This window comes from Hippoglossus stenolepis, chromosome 19, assembly GCF_022539355.2.
Source record: "Hippoglossus stenolepis isolate QCI-W04-F060 chromosome 19, HSTE1.2, whole genome shotgun sequence".
In the NCBI taxonomy this organism is placed as follows: domain Eukaryota; kingdom Metazoa; phylum Chordata; class Actinopteri; order Pleuronectiformes; family Pleuronectidae; genus Hippoglossus; species Hippoglossus stenolepis.
The window spans coordinates 19,955,048-19,972,848 of record NC_061501.1 but is presented as its reverse complement, the minus strand read 5'-3'; the positions used below and the strand labels follow the sequence as shown (position 1 = coordinate 19,972,848).

The following is a 17,801-nucleotide window of genomic DNA, read 5'->3' as shown; positions in this document are numbered from 1 at the left end:
TGGGAGAGAGAAGAAGAAAGAAGGTCATGATGTGGTGAGGTCATGTGTGTGTGTACCTGTGAGGTCATGCGTGTGTACCTGTGAGGTCATGCGTGTGTACCTGTGAGGTCATGCGTGTGTACCTGTGAGGTCATGCGTGTGTACCTGTGAGGTCATGTGTGTGTACCTGTGAGGTCATGTGTGTGTTTCTCAAGACTCCTAAAAACAGGCTCCACTGGTGTGTGTGACTTTGATAGAGTTTCTACTTCCTCTGCCTGAACCTCAGCATCAATTTAACCAGCCAATCTTCATCTGACCTGACCTGCAGCTCCCTCCTGTGGCGGGGCTGAAAACTGCACCTGCAGGATGTCTGCTGTCCCCCCCCTCAGAGGTCAAACCACACACAGGTCATCAGAGTGTGGAACTGAAGTGAGGGGTCGTCAGCGCAGCTGTACAGCAGATCCACACTCTGCAGACAGAACTGACTCGACTCTGTTTAAAAGGTCAGAACTGCATTTAAAACAGTTAAACTCATTTCTATTTGCTAATATTGATTTTACAGGGATGTTAAAACAACTCAGAGTGATTGATAACTCCCATCTCACCCTGTGCTGCTCAACACAATCTTCAATCAATATAACTAATATTACAGCAACACAACATGACACAAATAAGGTTTGAACTAAACTGAAGCTTGGAACAGCCTCTGATTTGATTTCATTCAGCCATTTGTGAGAACATGATGACAAAACCTGACCTTGAGATATTCAATTTGACTGAATTTGACTGACTCTGAAAATAGAAATGCTTTATTTAAACATTATTTATCCTTAAATATTAGACGGTTCGCCCCTCGCCTGGATGTCCCCACATGTTCCTGTTGGTGTGAACGAGTCGGACCCGACAACCTGCTGCTGCTGCTTCACAAACACTGACTACACAACATGTCCAGACAACATTTTACACAGTTCATGTCTGAAAACATCTATGTTGAGTGAACATAACAACAATTACAAAACAAACATTGTTGTGAACACAGAAAACTACGGAATGATCCACAACACACACTCGTCTGAAAGTGTCAACACAAGCAGACGTTTTCTTACGAGTTCTTACACACACACACACACACACACACACACACACACACACACACACACACACACACACACGGAGGGTGGGGGTGTGATCTGGCCACTCTCTGCGTCTCAAAGCATGTATTATTGATTGGAACAAGCAGCGGTGAAGTGGGCGAAGCGTTACAGCTTTGTTCAAGGGCAGAGCAGCGAGCGAGCCACTTAACACACTGACAGGAGAGAGAGGAGTGAGAGACACCGACAAACAGAGAGAGGACTAATATTTAAAATGTTTGTTTAAAACACTGTTAGCTTGTAGAAGTGTGTGTGTGTGTGTGTGTGTGTGTGTGTGTGTGTGAAAATCAGAAGTTCAAATCTTGCGTGACAGGCTCAGACGTCCTGAGTGGCTGAAGTGAACTAAACACCCTGTTGGACAAATCAATTCCTGAACTGCCTGTTTATACACAGGCCTGTGTGTGTGTGGGGTTGTGTGTGTGTGTGTGTGTGTGTGTGTGTGTGTGTGTGTGTGTGTGTGTGTGTGTGTGTGTGTGCTGTGTCCAGAGTTCAGCAGCTCCTGCTCCATCACTCCACAGCCCAGAACCTCCAACCAGTCACCCTGGAAACGCACCTCCATCTCAAAGGAGGGATGAGTGAAGGGAAAGTAACAGTCGACCCACCTGATGTCCACATCTGAGAGGAGGAGGAGAAAGGAGAGCATGAGGACGGGGATGATAATAAGGACAGAAGGATGGTGAGGAAACAGAGGAAGAAGTGAAGATAGAAGAAGAAGTAGTTGTAGTGGGTGGAGGAGGAAGGAGGATGAGGAAATGATGGAGGAGTAAACGTAGAGAATCTCAGTGAAATGAAAGTGCGTCCTCTGTCTCCCCCTGCAGGTCGGTCTGAGGTCTCACCTTCTCCAAACAGGTGAGTGACGAGTCGCGTCAGCGTTTGTTTCAGGTCGAACTCCACCAGCTTCACGGCCTCCAGCGTGTGCGTTTCCTGTTTCTGTGGCGTCCGCCTGCTGCCGCGCTCCAGCAGAGACAGCTCCTCGCCGTTCTGCACCTTAGAGAACAGCTGGAGACCCGGGACACATCAGAACCTCACGATACGCAAAACTCACAAACACGACGAAAGTTAGCTTCGCATATTCAAGACTAAAACAGTTCCTGAGGAAAAGCTGCGTCCCGTGACATTAATAAAGCTTTCACATAAAGTTTTCTTTTTAAAATCCTCAACATGAACTGAGAAAAGTTTGGACTGAACAAAATTAACAGTTTTCAAACACACTGGTCGCACCTCGTGGTTGGAGAAGAGTCGGACTCCCTCCATCTGGTGGAAGACGGGATAATGACTGACATCGATCTCGTCACGTCTGTACACGTCTCCAGCCAAGAGGAACGCATCAAGACCGGACTTCACCAGCTCCCTCTGGTGGGCGGAGGTGTGAGCGCGAAGCATCATTTTTCTACTCAACAACACACACACACACACACACACACACACACACACACACACACACACACACACACACACACACACACACACACACACACACACAGACACAGACACAGACACACATATATATAAATAACATAATAGCTGCTATTGTCCTTTGAGATAAATCATATACATCGATGTTTAAATTTCTTAAACAAAAACAAGATGGCGGATACGAACACTGCCATCTTGTGCTGGTGATTTGTAGTCAACTTGTCGCTCACCTGTTCAGGTAGTAGTTGTCACCTCGTTTCCTGCTGGGGTGGCTGGGCGGGATCAGCAAGCTGTCATCAAATCACAAAAGAACCAATCAAAAACCCTGATTTAAGCTGTTACACCACATCAATCAATCACCTAATCTGCTGACCTGTCAAAGTTCTGCTCCACGGTAACCACCGGGCTCAGGTTGTCATGGACTGAGAACAGCGGGTTGCCCCAGCGACCGATGTAGGAACTGAGGAGGGAGGAAAGAAACAGGGACACAAGAACGAAGAGGAAAACGTGAACAACAACAAATGGAATGAAGAATGTTCGTAAAGACTTTTACCAACAACACGATAAAACCAAGAGATGGTTTGAGTTCGTCAAACTGTCCGATGAGCTCTTGACGCAGCGCTCACTGCTGTGTTGTGTTTTACAGTGCGTGTGGAGTGTGACTGCAGCTCGAGGATATTTCACTGCCGTGTGCAGTGCAGCAAACTTCTACACTCGACTGTCCCTGAAGACACATCGAGGCTGCAGAGACTCCGTCAGCAGTTTGTGCTCCGAGTCTCAGAAGAATAAAGAATATGAGGAAATGTAACAGCAGCCGATTCACACGCCGCGCTGCCAAAGATCAGAAGTCAGGGATCATCACAGAGGGTTCATCCTCTGGGAACCATCAATGTCCGTGATGATCTAATCGTCAGCGAGAAAATGGCAAGATACTCAGTCTGGAAAATCTTCCAAAGAAAAAACAACGAAACCAAAACTCACGGCTTTTACCTGATAAATGTTGCATCAATAACAAAGATTTAAAAATCTATAATCTGCAGATATTAAAAACTCTTGTTTGTTTGTTGACATGTTGATGAATCTTCTGTCCATTTATTAAAAGTCTGAACTGTGTTCATTTCAATATTTGAGTTGGAAAATTCTTTATACATAAAATAATTGAATTTAACTTAATGTTTAACACCATGTTTCTTACAAACGATAAATATTTTAAAGAATATATCATTAATTAATAATTAATATGATAACATCTGGTTCTTAGATTATTATATCAATATTTTAGAAGTCTAATGAATTGTTATTTGCTCATTTGATCTCTTTTCTTTTAATTATTGAAAATATATTTGCTTTCCTCTTTTCTGTCACTGTCATATTCTTTTCTTCTTTTTGTCTTTTTCTTCCGTCCTTCAATCATCTCCACTTTTCTTCTGTTTGCTCATTTCTCTTTTCTCAAACTATCTATTTATCTCTACTCTCTGTCAGTGAAGTTTTGTTATCGTGAAGAAACTTCCTTCATGATGTTTCGTTCTTCATCACGTCTGATTCTTATCAACATGTATAAACAGAGGTTTATAAATTGTCTCTTCTGTTCATTTTGTTTGTTTTATCCTGAATCATGGATTTATTTTTACTATATTCATGTAGTTCTCCCGAGGCCTCGTCTCCTCTCCTCTCTCATCTGTTTTGTTTCTATTTTCAAGTTTTGTGTTGAAAATAAAAACAAAAAAACGAAGTTTGGTTGTTGCTAAGCAACAGTTTAAAGAACCGCCCCGCCCACCTGTAGAAGTGAGCTTTGATTCGCTCCTTGATCAGCCACAGGGGATGATGGGGTTGGTTGTGGAGGTTGCGGCCGACCTTGGCCAAGATCTTTGGTGTCACATTGGTGAAGTCATCACGGGGGTGGGACTGGCCCGACACCTCCACCGAGTCCTGGCCAATCACAGGCTGGGGGGCGGGGCCAGGGTCTGTGCTGAGGTATCTGCGCGACGATGCAGCGCTGCCATTGGACGAGAGCGCTGCCAGACAGCAGCGACAGAGCCCAGGAAGGAGCTGGGACTGTCGGAGGGGGAGGAGCAGGGGGAGTCTCATGATGATTGGTCCATGGAGCTAGAAAGACGTGAGAGAGACATTAGTCAGACGAATTAGAAACAGACAAAAAGAGAAAAACATAAAAAGCAGAAATCAAAGTTATGAAGATGAACATGCTAACTTGCATGTGCAGGACACAAAATGGTATTTTACATTTCCAGTCTTACTGCATTTCTGTTTTTTGTCCTTATCACCACTTTACAAAATGGTTGTTACTTCTTGAAGATGTTCACGGGAAACACTGAACGACAAACTGATTTCACTAAGAGTGGTGGCTGTGTTCCCTCTCTTTTATCTCTGTGTTTGGTCTCCACCACCTCCTGAAAAGTTAGATATCTGCTTCGTTTAGCTGCTAAATGCTAAACCGCCATCACCAGCTGGTCTCTTAGAGTATCTGGTGCTCGCTGCTCAGATGACAGATTTATCGTTTCACTTGACAGTGGCGAGGGAAACGAGCAGGACGTGAATCAGAGGACGTCATAAAACCAGCGACTTGGTGGAGGTCAGGTGAGGTGAGCGCCGGAGCTGCCAACGCACACACGCTCAGAATTTATTAATGTCAGTTCTAATTACACTATTGGGCAAAAACAGCAAAGGTTAAAATGAGACAAAGTGATCAGAGTCAGCTGCTCAGCTTCCTTCTGTCCTTTTACTTCTTTCCATCATTTCTCGTCTGACAGGAGACGAGACGACCGTCCGTCCCTGTCCCCCTCAAATATCTGTTCACACACAGAACAAGACAAAGGGTGTTGCATTGCAGTGGCATTGCAGCAAAACGAATTATTGTTCCTAAATCCAAGAACCCTTTACCTCTGCTGCTGGTGTCATATTTTACTGGACACACACACACACACACACACACACACACACACACACACACACACACACACACACACACACACACACACACACACACACACACACACACACACACACACACACACACACACACACACACACACACACACACACCTCAAGGACATTCAGACTTTAACAGGAACCTACAATGAAAACACATCATCAGGAGATGATAACGCAGTAAACGTGAAGTTGTACAGAATGAAAAACAAAATAAAATCTGTGACATCAACAAAACACATTAAGTTGAACTCAGGTCGTGGTAGATCGGCTGTTTCTTTGTCTTGTACAGTTTGTAATCTGTCCGCAGGCCGGCGTTAGACGAAAGGTCACGGAGAGGATGGACCATCGTCGTCTCTGCAGAGTGAATACGTTTCACTGTTTCACTGTTTCACTGTTTCACCGTTTCACTGTTTCACTGTTTCACCGTTTCACCGTTTCACATCTCAAACCAAGGACAAGTCTGATGACCTGGAAAAGGGGACGGCCCTGAGGAGGTCCAGCTCGACCTGTCAGACACATGTGATCCGGTCGTGTTCATGCAGCTCAGACAGAGTTTATCTCAATAAAATCTGAGTGTCTAAAATATCTGTCTCCCTCGCCTCCACGTTGTTTCTGTCCCCGGTGGGACTGACCTTCTGGCATGTGATCATCACCATATGTCTGTTCCCATGGCACCAAACATGGCCACACATGCACATATGGACGCCTACGCACACGGACTTGTAATAAAGTGCAGAGACTGGAATTCATGATAAAAGGAAAAAGCTACGGACACATGAGCTCACATATGATTTGTATATAAATATATAATATTATTTTATACATAAACTGTATATGATGAGATTTGATCAGTTATTTTTCTTCTTTTTCCCGCATCGTGCTCACATGTACAAAAAAACTCTTAGGTTCGTAGCCCACACCAAACAGGAAGTCTGCCATTTTGGATGTAGTGGTCATCTTTGGTGACTTACGAACGTGAACGCGTTTTACGTGAACTAACTCCGAATTGAAAATCAATTTGTAAAACCTTAATGCTCATTTGTGCTGAAAGGAGATCCGTCTCAATGTAACCCCACTTACTCGTCTATCGTTTACATGGTTGCTAGGCAATACATCCACTAGGGGGCGATGCAGCGTCCAACATGGCGAAGGAGGAGAAGCTTGTGATAATGTTTCTCTTAAGAAAGACGCGAAATTCTCTAAGTCGTAAACAGCGATGGTCAAACTTAGCGGATTTCTTCAACAGGCGACAAAGACGAGAGGTCAGAGGTCACACAGACCTGTCCGTCAACCCTGAACGTGATCAGAAGGGGGGCCAGTGAACGGAGGAGGAAAACACAGCAGGAGGAACCGATCTTTGAAGAGAAAACGATCACATAGACTTTTTAACACCGACTCATGAACTCGAGCAAAGGAAAATATTAGATCAGATCAAACTTTGATGAGGAGTCGCCGCTGTTCGGCAGATGAAACTCTTCACACGTCTCCACTCACAAACTGCAGGGTTTACTCCTCCAGAGGATTCAGACGCTTCCCAGTTTGACTTTGACTGATTCACAAGCTCCTGCTCCGTCAGCCAGTACTGAATTAAAACACTGTACAGACAAACATCGGTGTTACAGATGTTATTTGACATGTTATTTGAGCCTGAGCTACATTCGGGGTCAATACTGATATTATGAAGTAAAACAATGCTGATCAATATATCAGCAAAAACTTAAAATATGAATTAAACACGCTGATACTGATATATCAACAGATTTTGGCCCCTCCAAAGAAGAGCTGCAGCGCACCATCTGAAAAAAGACAAAACACTCGCTGCTCCTCAACATGAAAAGAATAAAACTAATTCAACTTAAAAAAAGTGTCTGATGAGCCGTTTTCAGACATGAATGCTCTGGAGTTTGTCTTTCAGATAAAAGTTCCAGAAAACGTCCAGAGAAACTGACTCAGACATTTGTGTTCTCACATGCAGAACCTCCAGAACATTTCAGGGACGGATTCTGGTCTGAAAACAGCTCCGGTGAAACAAAGGTCAAAGTCTGGAGTCTGCAGGAAACTCCGATAAAGACGACGGACGCCGAGATGACAGTGTCGCAGAAAAGAAAGAAAACAAGGATTCACGACGGAGATGCTGAGGCGTCGTCGAGGTGAAATACTTCCTGCCACCACGTCTGTGTCGCAGGTCGTTCTCCGACGAGAGCGAGACACAACGAGGCGTCTGCTTTACTGCCATTTGTCAAACAAGGAGATTTTAATTACTGAGCACGGAGCAGATGAGACGGTCGAGTGAGCAGCAGGTCGGACAGACGTGAACTTTACACACACACAGACACACAGACACACAGACACACACAGACACACACACACACACAGACACACACAGTCTCCAGCAGCAGTTTTAGAGCAGAGGGATTCATTCAGCCTGTAAAACTGACACCCTGACAGAACGAGGTGATAAATTACACACTGCAGAGAGAGAGGGAGGGAGCGGAGGGCCTATAGAGAGATACTGTATATACTGTGTGTATATATATTTATATAGTTATATGACGGCTGCAGAGAAAGAAAAGCATTAGGTTTTTAAAGCATTTATGTCTCAATGGGTCTCATGCAACAAACCGTTGGTCTGAGCAGATTGTGATTCAGGAGAACTTGTCACTTTCACCAATTTTTCTAGAATTTTTAGTTTTCTTACAAGTACAAACAGGAAGTGCTCGAGGCCTGTGAAATTAGTCTGTTATTATTATCACAAATATTCTGGTCAACTCTGCAATTTGAATTATGATTCAAAATGTATAAATGTTCCTGCTAAATACAGGTTTCAATGCAAGTTATCAATGCAATGGAATTCTAGCTTCTCTTGTCTCTGCCTGGTGCCGTCAGTTATTCAAATAAAAATATTAATAAAAATAGCTTGAAACATCCAAAGAAACTAGAAACATTTAAATATATACACATTTAAACTGTGAATATTTTTTTCCAGTCATGTTATTAAAACGTTTTTCATCGCACACAACGTAACGTAACGATGTCATCATCGAGCGCACAACGTGAGGAGGTAGTAAACAGAGGCCTCGACTCTCTGTGGCTCCTCCCACAGCCTCTGATGTCAGTGGCTCCACCCCCTGGACGCAGTTCTGGAGCCGAGCTCGTCATTAACCTCGATAACTTTCACTTCCACGAGACGATGTTGGTTTAACAGGATCATCAGTGGGAAAAACATGATCTTCTGTCTGAATCATATTTATTTTGTAAGTGAGGAGGTGATGAAGCAGTAAAAATATAACCCATCACGCAGAAGGAGGAAGCTATTTTCAGAACGTGTGGTTCCCACAGAGAACACGCCATGGCGATCACGACTCTGTGTTCGAGAACCTCACACATAACAGGTGGCGTCTCTCTCTCTCTCTCTCTCTGCAGGAGTGTCAGTGTCACTCGCCCCCTCCAATCAGAGGGAGTCCCTCTCTGGCACCACACACCACTTCCTGTGGCTCACGCCGCTCTTCCTGTTCACGAAGCTGCTCGCTCCGAAACACACCGGCGGTTACACAAGCCCCGCCCCCGTCCGCCGCGTCTCTGAGGTCTTTTAATCAAAGAGTTCATGTGAGAGATATTAACAAAAAACACTTCAAATTAAAGACGGTCACAGCAGATTCGTGTGTGTGTGTGTGTGTGTGTGTGTGTGTGTGTGTGTGTGTGTGTGTGTGTGTGTGTGTGTGTGTGTGTGATGAGTTGCAGTGCGGCGGAGCTGCAGCAGGATTTATGGGAGCTGAAGTCAAACTGTTACTGTGGCGTGTATTTAACATCGTGTCCTGGAACGACCTCGCATACGTTGTCCGTCTCACCCCCTCCCCCTGCAGGCTCATTTAAAAACCATAAACTCAGAGCCCCCCCCCCCAGACCCCAAATTTGCCTCTCTGTCCTCCATCATCCCTCGTTCATACACTCTCCTCTTCCTCTCATCCTTCTCTTTCACTCCTCCTGTAATCGAGTACATTGAAGTACAAACTAAAAATATTTTCATTCGTACTTTTTTCCTCTGGTAATGTAACTACATGAAGTACTTTTCCTCTGGTAATGTAACTACATGAAGTACTTGTACTTGCTGTGACATTTTGCATCGTATATCGTATCATTCCTCTCCCCTCTGGTATAATATCTTCCTCCTCTTCCTCTCCCATCTCTCCCTTCACCTCCTGCATTCACCTCCCTGTCTTTCCCTCTCTGCTCCTCCTCCTCTTCTTGTAGAAGTTAAACTTGTATAGACGCAGCTTTACAGCATTAGATCAAACCGGCACAGGCTGCCTGTAAAACTGGAATAAAAAAAGCAGTATAAAAGAGTGGAGAGGAAGAGTAAACAAGTAGAGGGAGAGGAAGAGGGGAGAAGGAAACAACAAGACAAGGAGGAAGGCTGGAAGGAGAAAAGGAGAGGAACCAATATACCAGAGGAGGAAGGAGAAGAAATCAAGGAAATAAGACACAAGGAGAAGTGGATGAAGAAGACGAAGAGCCGGAGTGTCTGACATGATGAAGAGGGAGGGAGATTTTATGGTCGGAGGAGAAAAGTGCAGAGGCTGCAGCTTAGTGACACCGAGCAGCTTCACAGACACACACACACACACACACACAGACACACACACACACACACACACACACACACACACACACACACACACACACACACACACACACACACAGATCTGAAATCATCAGTCGATTAATTGATGAGTCGACGACAGAAAATCAATCAACAGCTATTTATAAAAATCAGTGTGAGTCGAACACTTTGTCTCCGTCCAGGCGTTAAAACATCTGGTGACGATTTTGAGGCAAAATCTTCAGCTGAGAAGTTTCTATATTCACGTCCACGTTCACACAGACTCATGTCCTGCCTGATTTATTCACTTTCATTTTCACGCTGGTTTGTTTTCTTATTGTTCATCATCCTTTCTTTTTACCCAAATCGAGTCCAGCACGTGAAGTCTTGTCAGGCAGCGGCACAGAGCGTCTTTATGAATACGAGGCGGCTGAACGAGGTATCGATCGGTTTGAGACATTGTCCCCGGGGGACGGCGAGGACCGACCTGAATCAATCATCCCTCTGCAGTGACCGAACAGCAGGATCTCGTAGCTGGGTTTTTCTCCAGCGATCTGTCAGATTCACTTCACAGCAGCTTCAGGGAGCGCAGGCAGAAATACGTTCTGTATACACTGCAAAATATCAAGTTCACTTTCGTTGTCATGAAAGTTGTAAAACCTGTAAACAGCATTTTTCCCCAGTGCCCGGTGGGAAACATTAACTATCGCTTCCTCGTGTCAGTAACAGTTCCACCTCGTTGTCGCTCCAAGAAAAAAAAATTCTTAGAGTATTTTCTGTAACTAAGCAACTAACGGCAGAATAAACAAACTACTTCCTGTTTACACCACATGACCAATGCACGTGAATGGTCATGTGACGTGTTTTCAGGCTTTGCACACTATTTGTTACGTTTACACACCGACTCAGAAACTTTCGTCCGTCATTAAAGTTTTCAGAACAGGTTGGATTCGCTCGTTGTTCCACAGAATAGTTTGAGATGTTCAGAATCAACTTGATCACAGAAATGAGTTTTAACGTTCGGTCTCAGAGCGGAGAATCAAACTGGACCACTGACGTCCTGAAACAGGCGTAGAAGTGATCGGGATCATTTGGCAGCTCCTTGGTCAGAAGATGAAATTTCCTCCTCCTCCCTGCTCTAGAAGTTAAATCTGAACTGAGCCATTTCTCCTGTTTCCCTCCTCAAGAGGAAGCTCAATTCAATATGTTTCATAAAGACTTGCTTAACATCATGGCGACAGACGTTTGCACTCTTTATTTATTTCATTTCACCTCTTTGATAAATAGTGTTTGTGTGAACAGATGTCTTTGTGAGGACCATTTGAGCCTACAGCCTACGGAGTGAGGACATTAAGGTTAGTGTATGGGGCTAGGGAATGTAATATGCCAAAGATAGACGTACCTACGTGTGTGTGAGATAAAGAGAGAGACAGAAACAGAGCGAGAGAGGGAGTGTGTAGGAGTGTGAATTCAGGCTGCGACACAGTAAACATGCTCAAGAGACGTCGGAAAGGGTGCAAATTAGAAATTTAAAATATGCCTCCGGGTGTCACCACACTCAGGGAAGCCACTGATGACAACTGTGCACCGACAAAGACGACAACGCTGACACAGGTCAGCTCTTTATCAGCATCTGCCGAGGCTGAAAATAGACACAGTGTTTGCGGAGGAGTAAGAGGTGAAGCGCCGCACGCTGCAGATCAGGGGACTGATCATGAAGGAACCCCAGAGTCTGATTCAATCATTCTTATCCGATCTCAAACCTCGTCACGTTTCTGTTAGTGGACCAGGAAAAGATACTGAAATCATCTGTTGATTTTCAAAGTTGAACAATGTCCTGTTTCTTGCTTTGACTTAAATGTCCGAGCAATGAGCAGGTTCAGCTCTGTGGGGGGGGAACAAGCCGGACTGGGCTTTATCAGGAGGTGGGTCTTAAACCCAGTGTTTGAGACAGAGGCTGAAGAGAGGAGCTGCAGCGATGGACAGTCTGAGGAAGTGATTCTGCACATTAGAGCGTGAAGATTGTTTATTCAAATGTCTCTGCCCTGGTTGAACAACAGCGTTGAATCACATGTTGCTGGCACAAGGGATTGTGGGAGGGACGGCATTTTTGTCTTTAGTTCCATAAAAGATGGTCAAGTGTTTTTGCTTAAGGAGAAAAGTTAAGAAGCTTTGAAGGTCGTCATCATTTAGAGAATTCAAACAGCTCTTATCATGGAGTCCTGCACCGGTCCATTGTTTACAGACCCGCAGATCTCCGTACCAGACCTGAGCCATCACCAGTGACCACCTCCAGGTCAAATCAAAACCCGCCCAGACCTGCGTACAAAATAAGAACCTAAATAAAATCTAATATTGGACGCTGTCCCTGTCCTCGCCAGCTTCCTCTCGGGGTTAACAACTTGGAGCCAGTCTCTTCACTGGAAACTGCTGTCACCGTGGAAAAAGAGAGCGGAGATGAAACGGGTGAAGTCGGCTGAGTGTGGTGTTGAACAGTAATGGGCAGCAGAGTGATGATGAAAGGCTGAGCTGACCTGTGGGTCCACTCAGACAGACTCCACACTCGTACTGTCTCTACATGTGATCCTCCTTCCCCTCGGCTCCTGCAGACGTTTAAACAAAGGTGAAGCAAAGCCTGTTCCTGTTCTGGTCCTCGTCTGCAGCCCGATTTCTACCAAGGGTTTCAGGGAAGTTAATATTCTTTAGTTATGGAAGAAGGAAATTAGATGTATACGTTTTAGTTTTGGAGTTTTTAATTCCATATGGTTTTCAATTTGTGTAATCCTGTCTGACACAGCCATACAATAGTTATAATTAAAGATCCCCATTGTAATTTAAAACCTTTTAGTTTTTACTTTCAGAGGCAAATCTCCTGTAACTTAAATTCTGTTTTGTTTCAAATGGCATAATATGATGAGGAATAAAGTTCTGATTATTATCAGCTTTTTATTGTGAATCTGGGTAAAATGTGTTTTTGAGAACATATTTTTGTTGACTTTGACCTTTACATTTTCAGCAATCAGCTCCTAAAGTTAATCATCGGGACAAACACACTCACACATGAAAACAATAATGATGAAACGAGAATCAACACCAGCGCAGTTTCAGTCTAAATACATTACTACCAAAATCAAATCAAATCATATATATATGAGCCCATTATCAAACATAAAGCTGGAGTCATGAACAGACTGAAGCAGCAGAGCGACGGCCGTTTTATATTTCCCTGTTTGCTCAGAGAGGCCGACCCACTCCACTGCCTCCTTGTTAGCGGCTGAATGTTTCCTACTTTCACCTTTTTTACCGACCGTTCCGGGGCTCACATAAAAAGTGAAGACTGACCTTCAGGAGACCCGGCCGAGGGGCCTCGCAGGTCATAAAACATAGATTTAGATAAAAGGGAGGAGAGCGGTGCAGGCGTCCCAGTGTTGGGAGGAAAAACCCACATTCAGGTACTTTAAGGATTAAAATGTGCACTGTGCACAGAGAAGGATGATTTAACACACAGCTGCTGAGATGTAGCTTCAGCTCGTACATGAAGTGGAAAAGGCCTCAGAGATTAAAAAGCACTGAATAAATGTGAACATTGTCCTGATTTGACATAAAAAATTCTTCTATCGGTAAATTATTCTAAATAAAGTCAAATTACAGATTTTGTCTGAAGTTGTACTTGAGGTGTAATACATTATATATGGATATTCTCTTGAGTCAAACCAACAAGCAGTGTAAAACCCAGAGCCTTCTTATGACGCTCCAGCGTGTCACAACATTTGTTCTTTAAGTTTAACCTGGTTTTGTTGTCGCCTGATGTTTTCTCACGGTTTCTCTCCTGCGTGTTGTAAAGGTGGTTTTGTCAATGTCAGTTCAGATCGTTCTTCCTCCACACGATATCGTGATGAGACCAGGAACAGCTGCATGATGCTTAGTGACCCCCCAACACAGCCAGGTAAAACAAGAGCTGACCTCTCCTTCTGGTGGAGCGGGCCAGCTGGCCAATCACAGCAGACTCATCTATCAATAGATCAATAATAATAGTAACAACAAGAATTAGCTTCAGCGTCTGACGTGATATAATACAATGAAAACGCTGTAATGAAGAAGCCAGGAAGTGAGTGATGCCGCTCACTACACACACATGAGTGTGTGTGTGTGTGTGTGTTTGTGTGTTTGTCTTCCATCTGTTGTAGAAAGCCCTTCCTGAACCTGCTGAGCCCACCACACACACACACAGGTACTTCTATCTTAGTGAGGACACTCAGTGGCATAACGCATGAACTAACCCATTACCCTCCAAACTAGATGCAGAGCCCTGATTCAGAGTGCAGGAGACCAACAGGGGCCCAGGAGCTCCTTTACTCTCTGGGGCCTCCTGGCAGCTTGATCTGACATTACACTCATCCACCAATCACAGTTTGTGTTTGGCTGAGATTTACTATTCAGAAATAAAGTAACAAAGATAAAACATAGCGAGCGCAGCAGCCTATTATGTTTTACTGCCTGATTCGGAATACGTTGGTGTTTAAATTGAATAATAAACTCTAAAACCCGACTGGGATGTATTTTGTGTTGTACCTGAATGTGAAGCTGTTTTCAGACATGAGCTGTGGTTAAAATCCAGAGACTCGTCTCCAGAGCTTCTCCAGAGTTTGTGTTTCACAGCTGAACAACTCAGCAGCAGGTTTTCTGCACAGACTCGTTCACAGCATCAGATCCTCCTCCTGGTTCAGGTGAGAGGGGGGGGCAGCCGGGTGCAGCAGACAGAGACAGGGAGTGACTTCCTTTCTGTCGCTGTCTCACTTTAAGATGAGGACTACATCATCCACTTCAAAGGATGCAAACCACAAACCACTGCTGAGAAACCTTTCTCATCCTCCTGTCTAGTATTTGTTTTGTGCAGATGTTTGTACCGGAGCCTCGTGAACATCGTGAAACATCACCGCTCCCCTCGGTCCAGCTGCCGCAGCCTTTGATTCGGTCTTTCTCCAGATCTTCACCCCAACATCAAAGCTTCCCCGTGACTTCACCACATTTACATTTTTCCTCCAATTAAAGCAGAAAGTCAGGTTTGTTTACATCCTCGGCTCGAATGTGACATTAGACACAGCAAATAAAACTAAAAACCTTCAGTGGAATTTTGTCTCTGTGCAGTGAGAGGGAGGTCAGAGCCAAAAAAAACACATTCATTCAAAAATAAATATCCTGCTGTCGCATCTGAGCAACTGCAGCATATTTAACCCCTGTTTGTTTAGAATGAAAATACTGAAACTAGTTTTACATCACATAGTTTTAAACTGCAAGTCACTCATGTTTTATTAGTTGAATGAAATACATAAAATATCTGTGTTTTAATGGAAGTCGTTCCTGCAGCTCAAGTTGTCGTCCAAGTTCAGTTTGTTATGAACATAATTAGGAAATGTTAATGAATCTGGAAAGTCCCAAAATGTTGATGCTGAGAAAAACAAACTTTTTTTTATGGGTTTACCGCATAATACCACACACACACACACACACACACACACACACACACACACACACACACAACACACACACACACACACACACACACACACACACACACACACACACACACACACACACACACACACACGAACAAGCTGGAGGACGAGGTTTTATGGCTCTGTTTCGACACTCGGGTAACGTTAAGGAAAGGTCGAGTCACATGGGTTGGTAAAAATCTGCAGTCCTTATTCCTTTTTTTCGAGTGGCAGGGTACACTGTACACACACGCACACACACACACACACACACACACACACACACACACACACACACACACACACACACACACACACACACACACACACACACACACACACACACACACACACACACACACACACACACACACCTACTTCTCTGTGGAACGAATGATGCAGAAGAGCTTGTTGATCCAGAGGAGGATGACTAGCTGGAGGACTGGACCCAGGAGAAGATGGATAGACGGACGGATGGATTCGAGGCGATCAGGTTTCGGGTCACGGGCTGATGTGTCTCAGACGGATTCTTCCGCAGGCCCGGACACGGCAGGAAGCAATCGATGGGAGGAACGACGGAGGCCTTGATCCACCCGGCAGAAAGGAGACAGAGACAGAAAACTCAATCTGCAGCTCACAGCGGTGATTCAGAGTGAGAAACAACCATGAGTCCACACGGCGGAGGAGCCACGTCTCACTCCATCATCAGTCAGCAGAACTTTCTAAAACACTGACAATTCTGTAAAAGTTAAACTTTGTGGAAAAGAAAAGGAGCTCTGCTACGAGCTGTCTGAAGGGAATGTGCTGCTGTCGGAGTCAGTGTCTCTGGACATGTTCTGGATCTTCTCCTGCAGCCTCCTGGTAACATGTGTGTAACATGTCAGAGTGAGTCCATGTGAGGAAACAGCAGGACAATGTGTGGAAGCTTCCCAGAGAGCGAGTGGACGTGTTGATGAGGTTTCTAACACGTGACGGACGTGAAGCTGGAAGAACACAAACATCTCAGGATGAAGAAGACGTCAACTTCCTCCAAAGAGAACAAAGGGAGAAACCAAAACAAAACCAACGAACATAACAAATCCATTTATCAAGAAAACAAGGATCACTCCCCCCCCCCAAAAAATACAGCTACACACAAACCTGAATGCTTAGAGACAAAGTAAATCTCTTCATCACACACACACACACACACACACACACACACACACACACACACACACACACACACACACACACACACACACACACACACACACACACACACACACACACACACACACACACACACACACACACCAGTGCCACTGACCTTTACACTAAAAGACAGCAGGACATCAACAAACAGAAAGTGTCTCTGACCTTTCACACATCCACTACTAAAGAGCGCGCACACACACACACACACACACACACACACACACACACACACACACACACACACACACACACACACACACACACACACACACACACACACACACACACACACACACACACCAGAGACTCAGATGTGGAAAAAACAAATGACCTGTCCTGAATTGATTGAAAGGAATTAGTGTTAAATGTGTGTGTGTATGTGTGTGTGTGTGTGTGTGTGTGTGTGTGTGTGTTGTCCACTCTAACAAGACAAATCTCTGAACAGAGGTGGCAGCTCTGCTCTGCTGCTCCCTCACCGTGTTTCAATCCCATTCCTCTGAGTCACTCAGCTCAAACGGACCCTAAGGGTCAAAGGTCACATCCCAGCGCTCCTTGACCTCCTTTCAGTGATCAAACATGAGCACGTCTCCAGATGTTGATGTTTATATTTGGTTTATAATGATATAAAAACAGATGTAGATAATGAATCAGATGAAACCAGTGGATGATGTAGGTTGTTTCTGTTTGATTTCACCTCTAGAAGCATCAACACATCAGTTTGCTCTCTCAGTTTTATTCCAACATCTAACTGTGACTAATTATCATCAATTACTCCACCAATCAATTTTCACAATCAATCTTCTCGTCTGTAAAATACCAGAAAATCGTGATTTCAAGGCTGAAGGTGACGTCCTCAAACACGTGGCTCGGTTTGATCACAACAAACATCTGAAGCTCAACTTAAAGTTGCCACACAACACAAATAAAACCTGACTTTTGTTTAACGTGAAGCCGTTTCAAAGGAGCCGAAAAACTAAAACTGATTCTGGATAAATTAATCAACCAAAGCAGCTT

At 44.4% G+C, this 17,801-nt stretch overlaps 1 protein-coding gene across 2 annotated transcripts in view; it reads right to left on the bottom strand.

The window, feature by feature from the left end:
- fars2 (phenylalanyl-tRNA synthetase 2, mitochondrial) overlaps nt 1-17,801 on the bottom strand; it is a 63,396-nt gene that overhangs the window by 44,376 nt on the left and 1,219 nt on the right. Inside the window, exons 2-8 of one of the 2 annotated variants that reach the window (XM_035142404.2) lie at nt 15,965-16,173; nt 4,324-4,652; nt 2,920-3,006; nt 2,777-2,836; nt 2,352-2,520; nt 1,967-2,129; nt 1,614-1,745 (exon numbers count right to left, since the gene is read on the bottom strand). In XM_035142404.2, the coding sequence (XP_034998295.2) occupies nt 1,614-1,745; nt 1,967-2,129; nt 2,352-2,520; nt 2,777-2,836; nt 2,920-3,006; nt 4,324-4,634 (922 nt within the window). In that variant the 5' untranslated portion in view covers nt 4,635-4,652; nt 15,965-16,173. The remainder of the gene's footprint in view (nt 1-1,613; nt 1,746-1,966; nt 2,130-2,351; nt 2,521-2,776; nt 2,837-2,919; nt 3,007-4,323; nt 4,653-15,964; nt 16,174-17,801) is intronic. The other variant, XM_035142403.2, reaches the window with a different exon arrangement.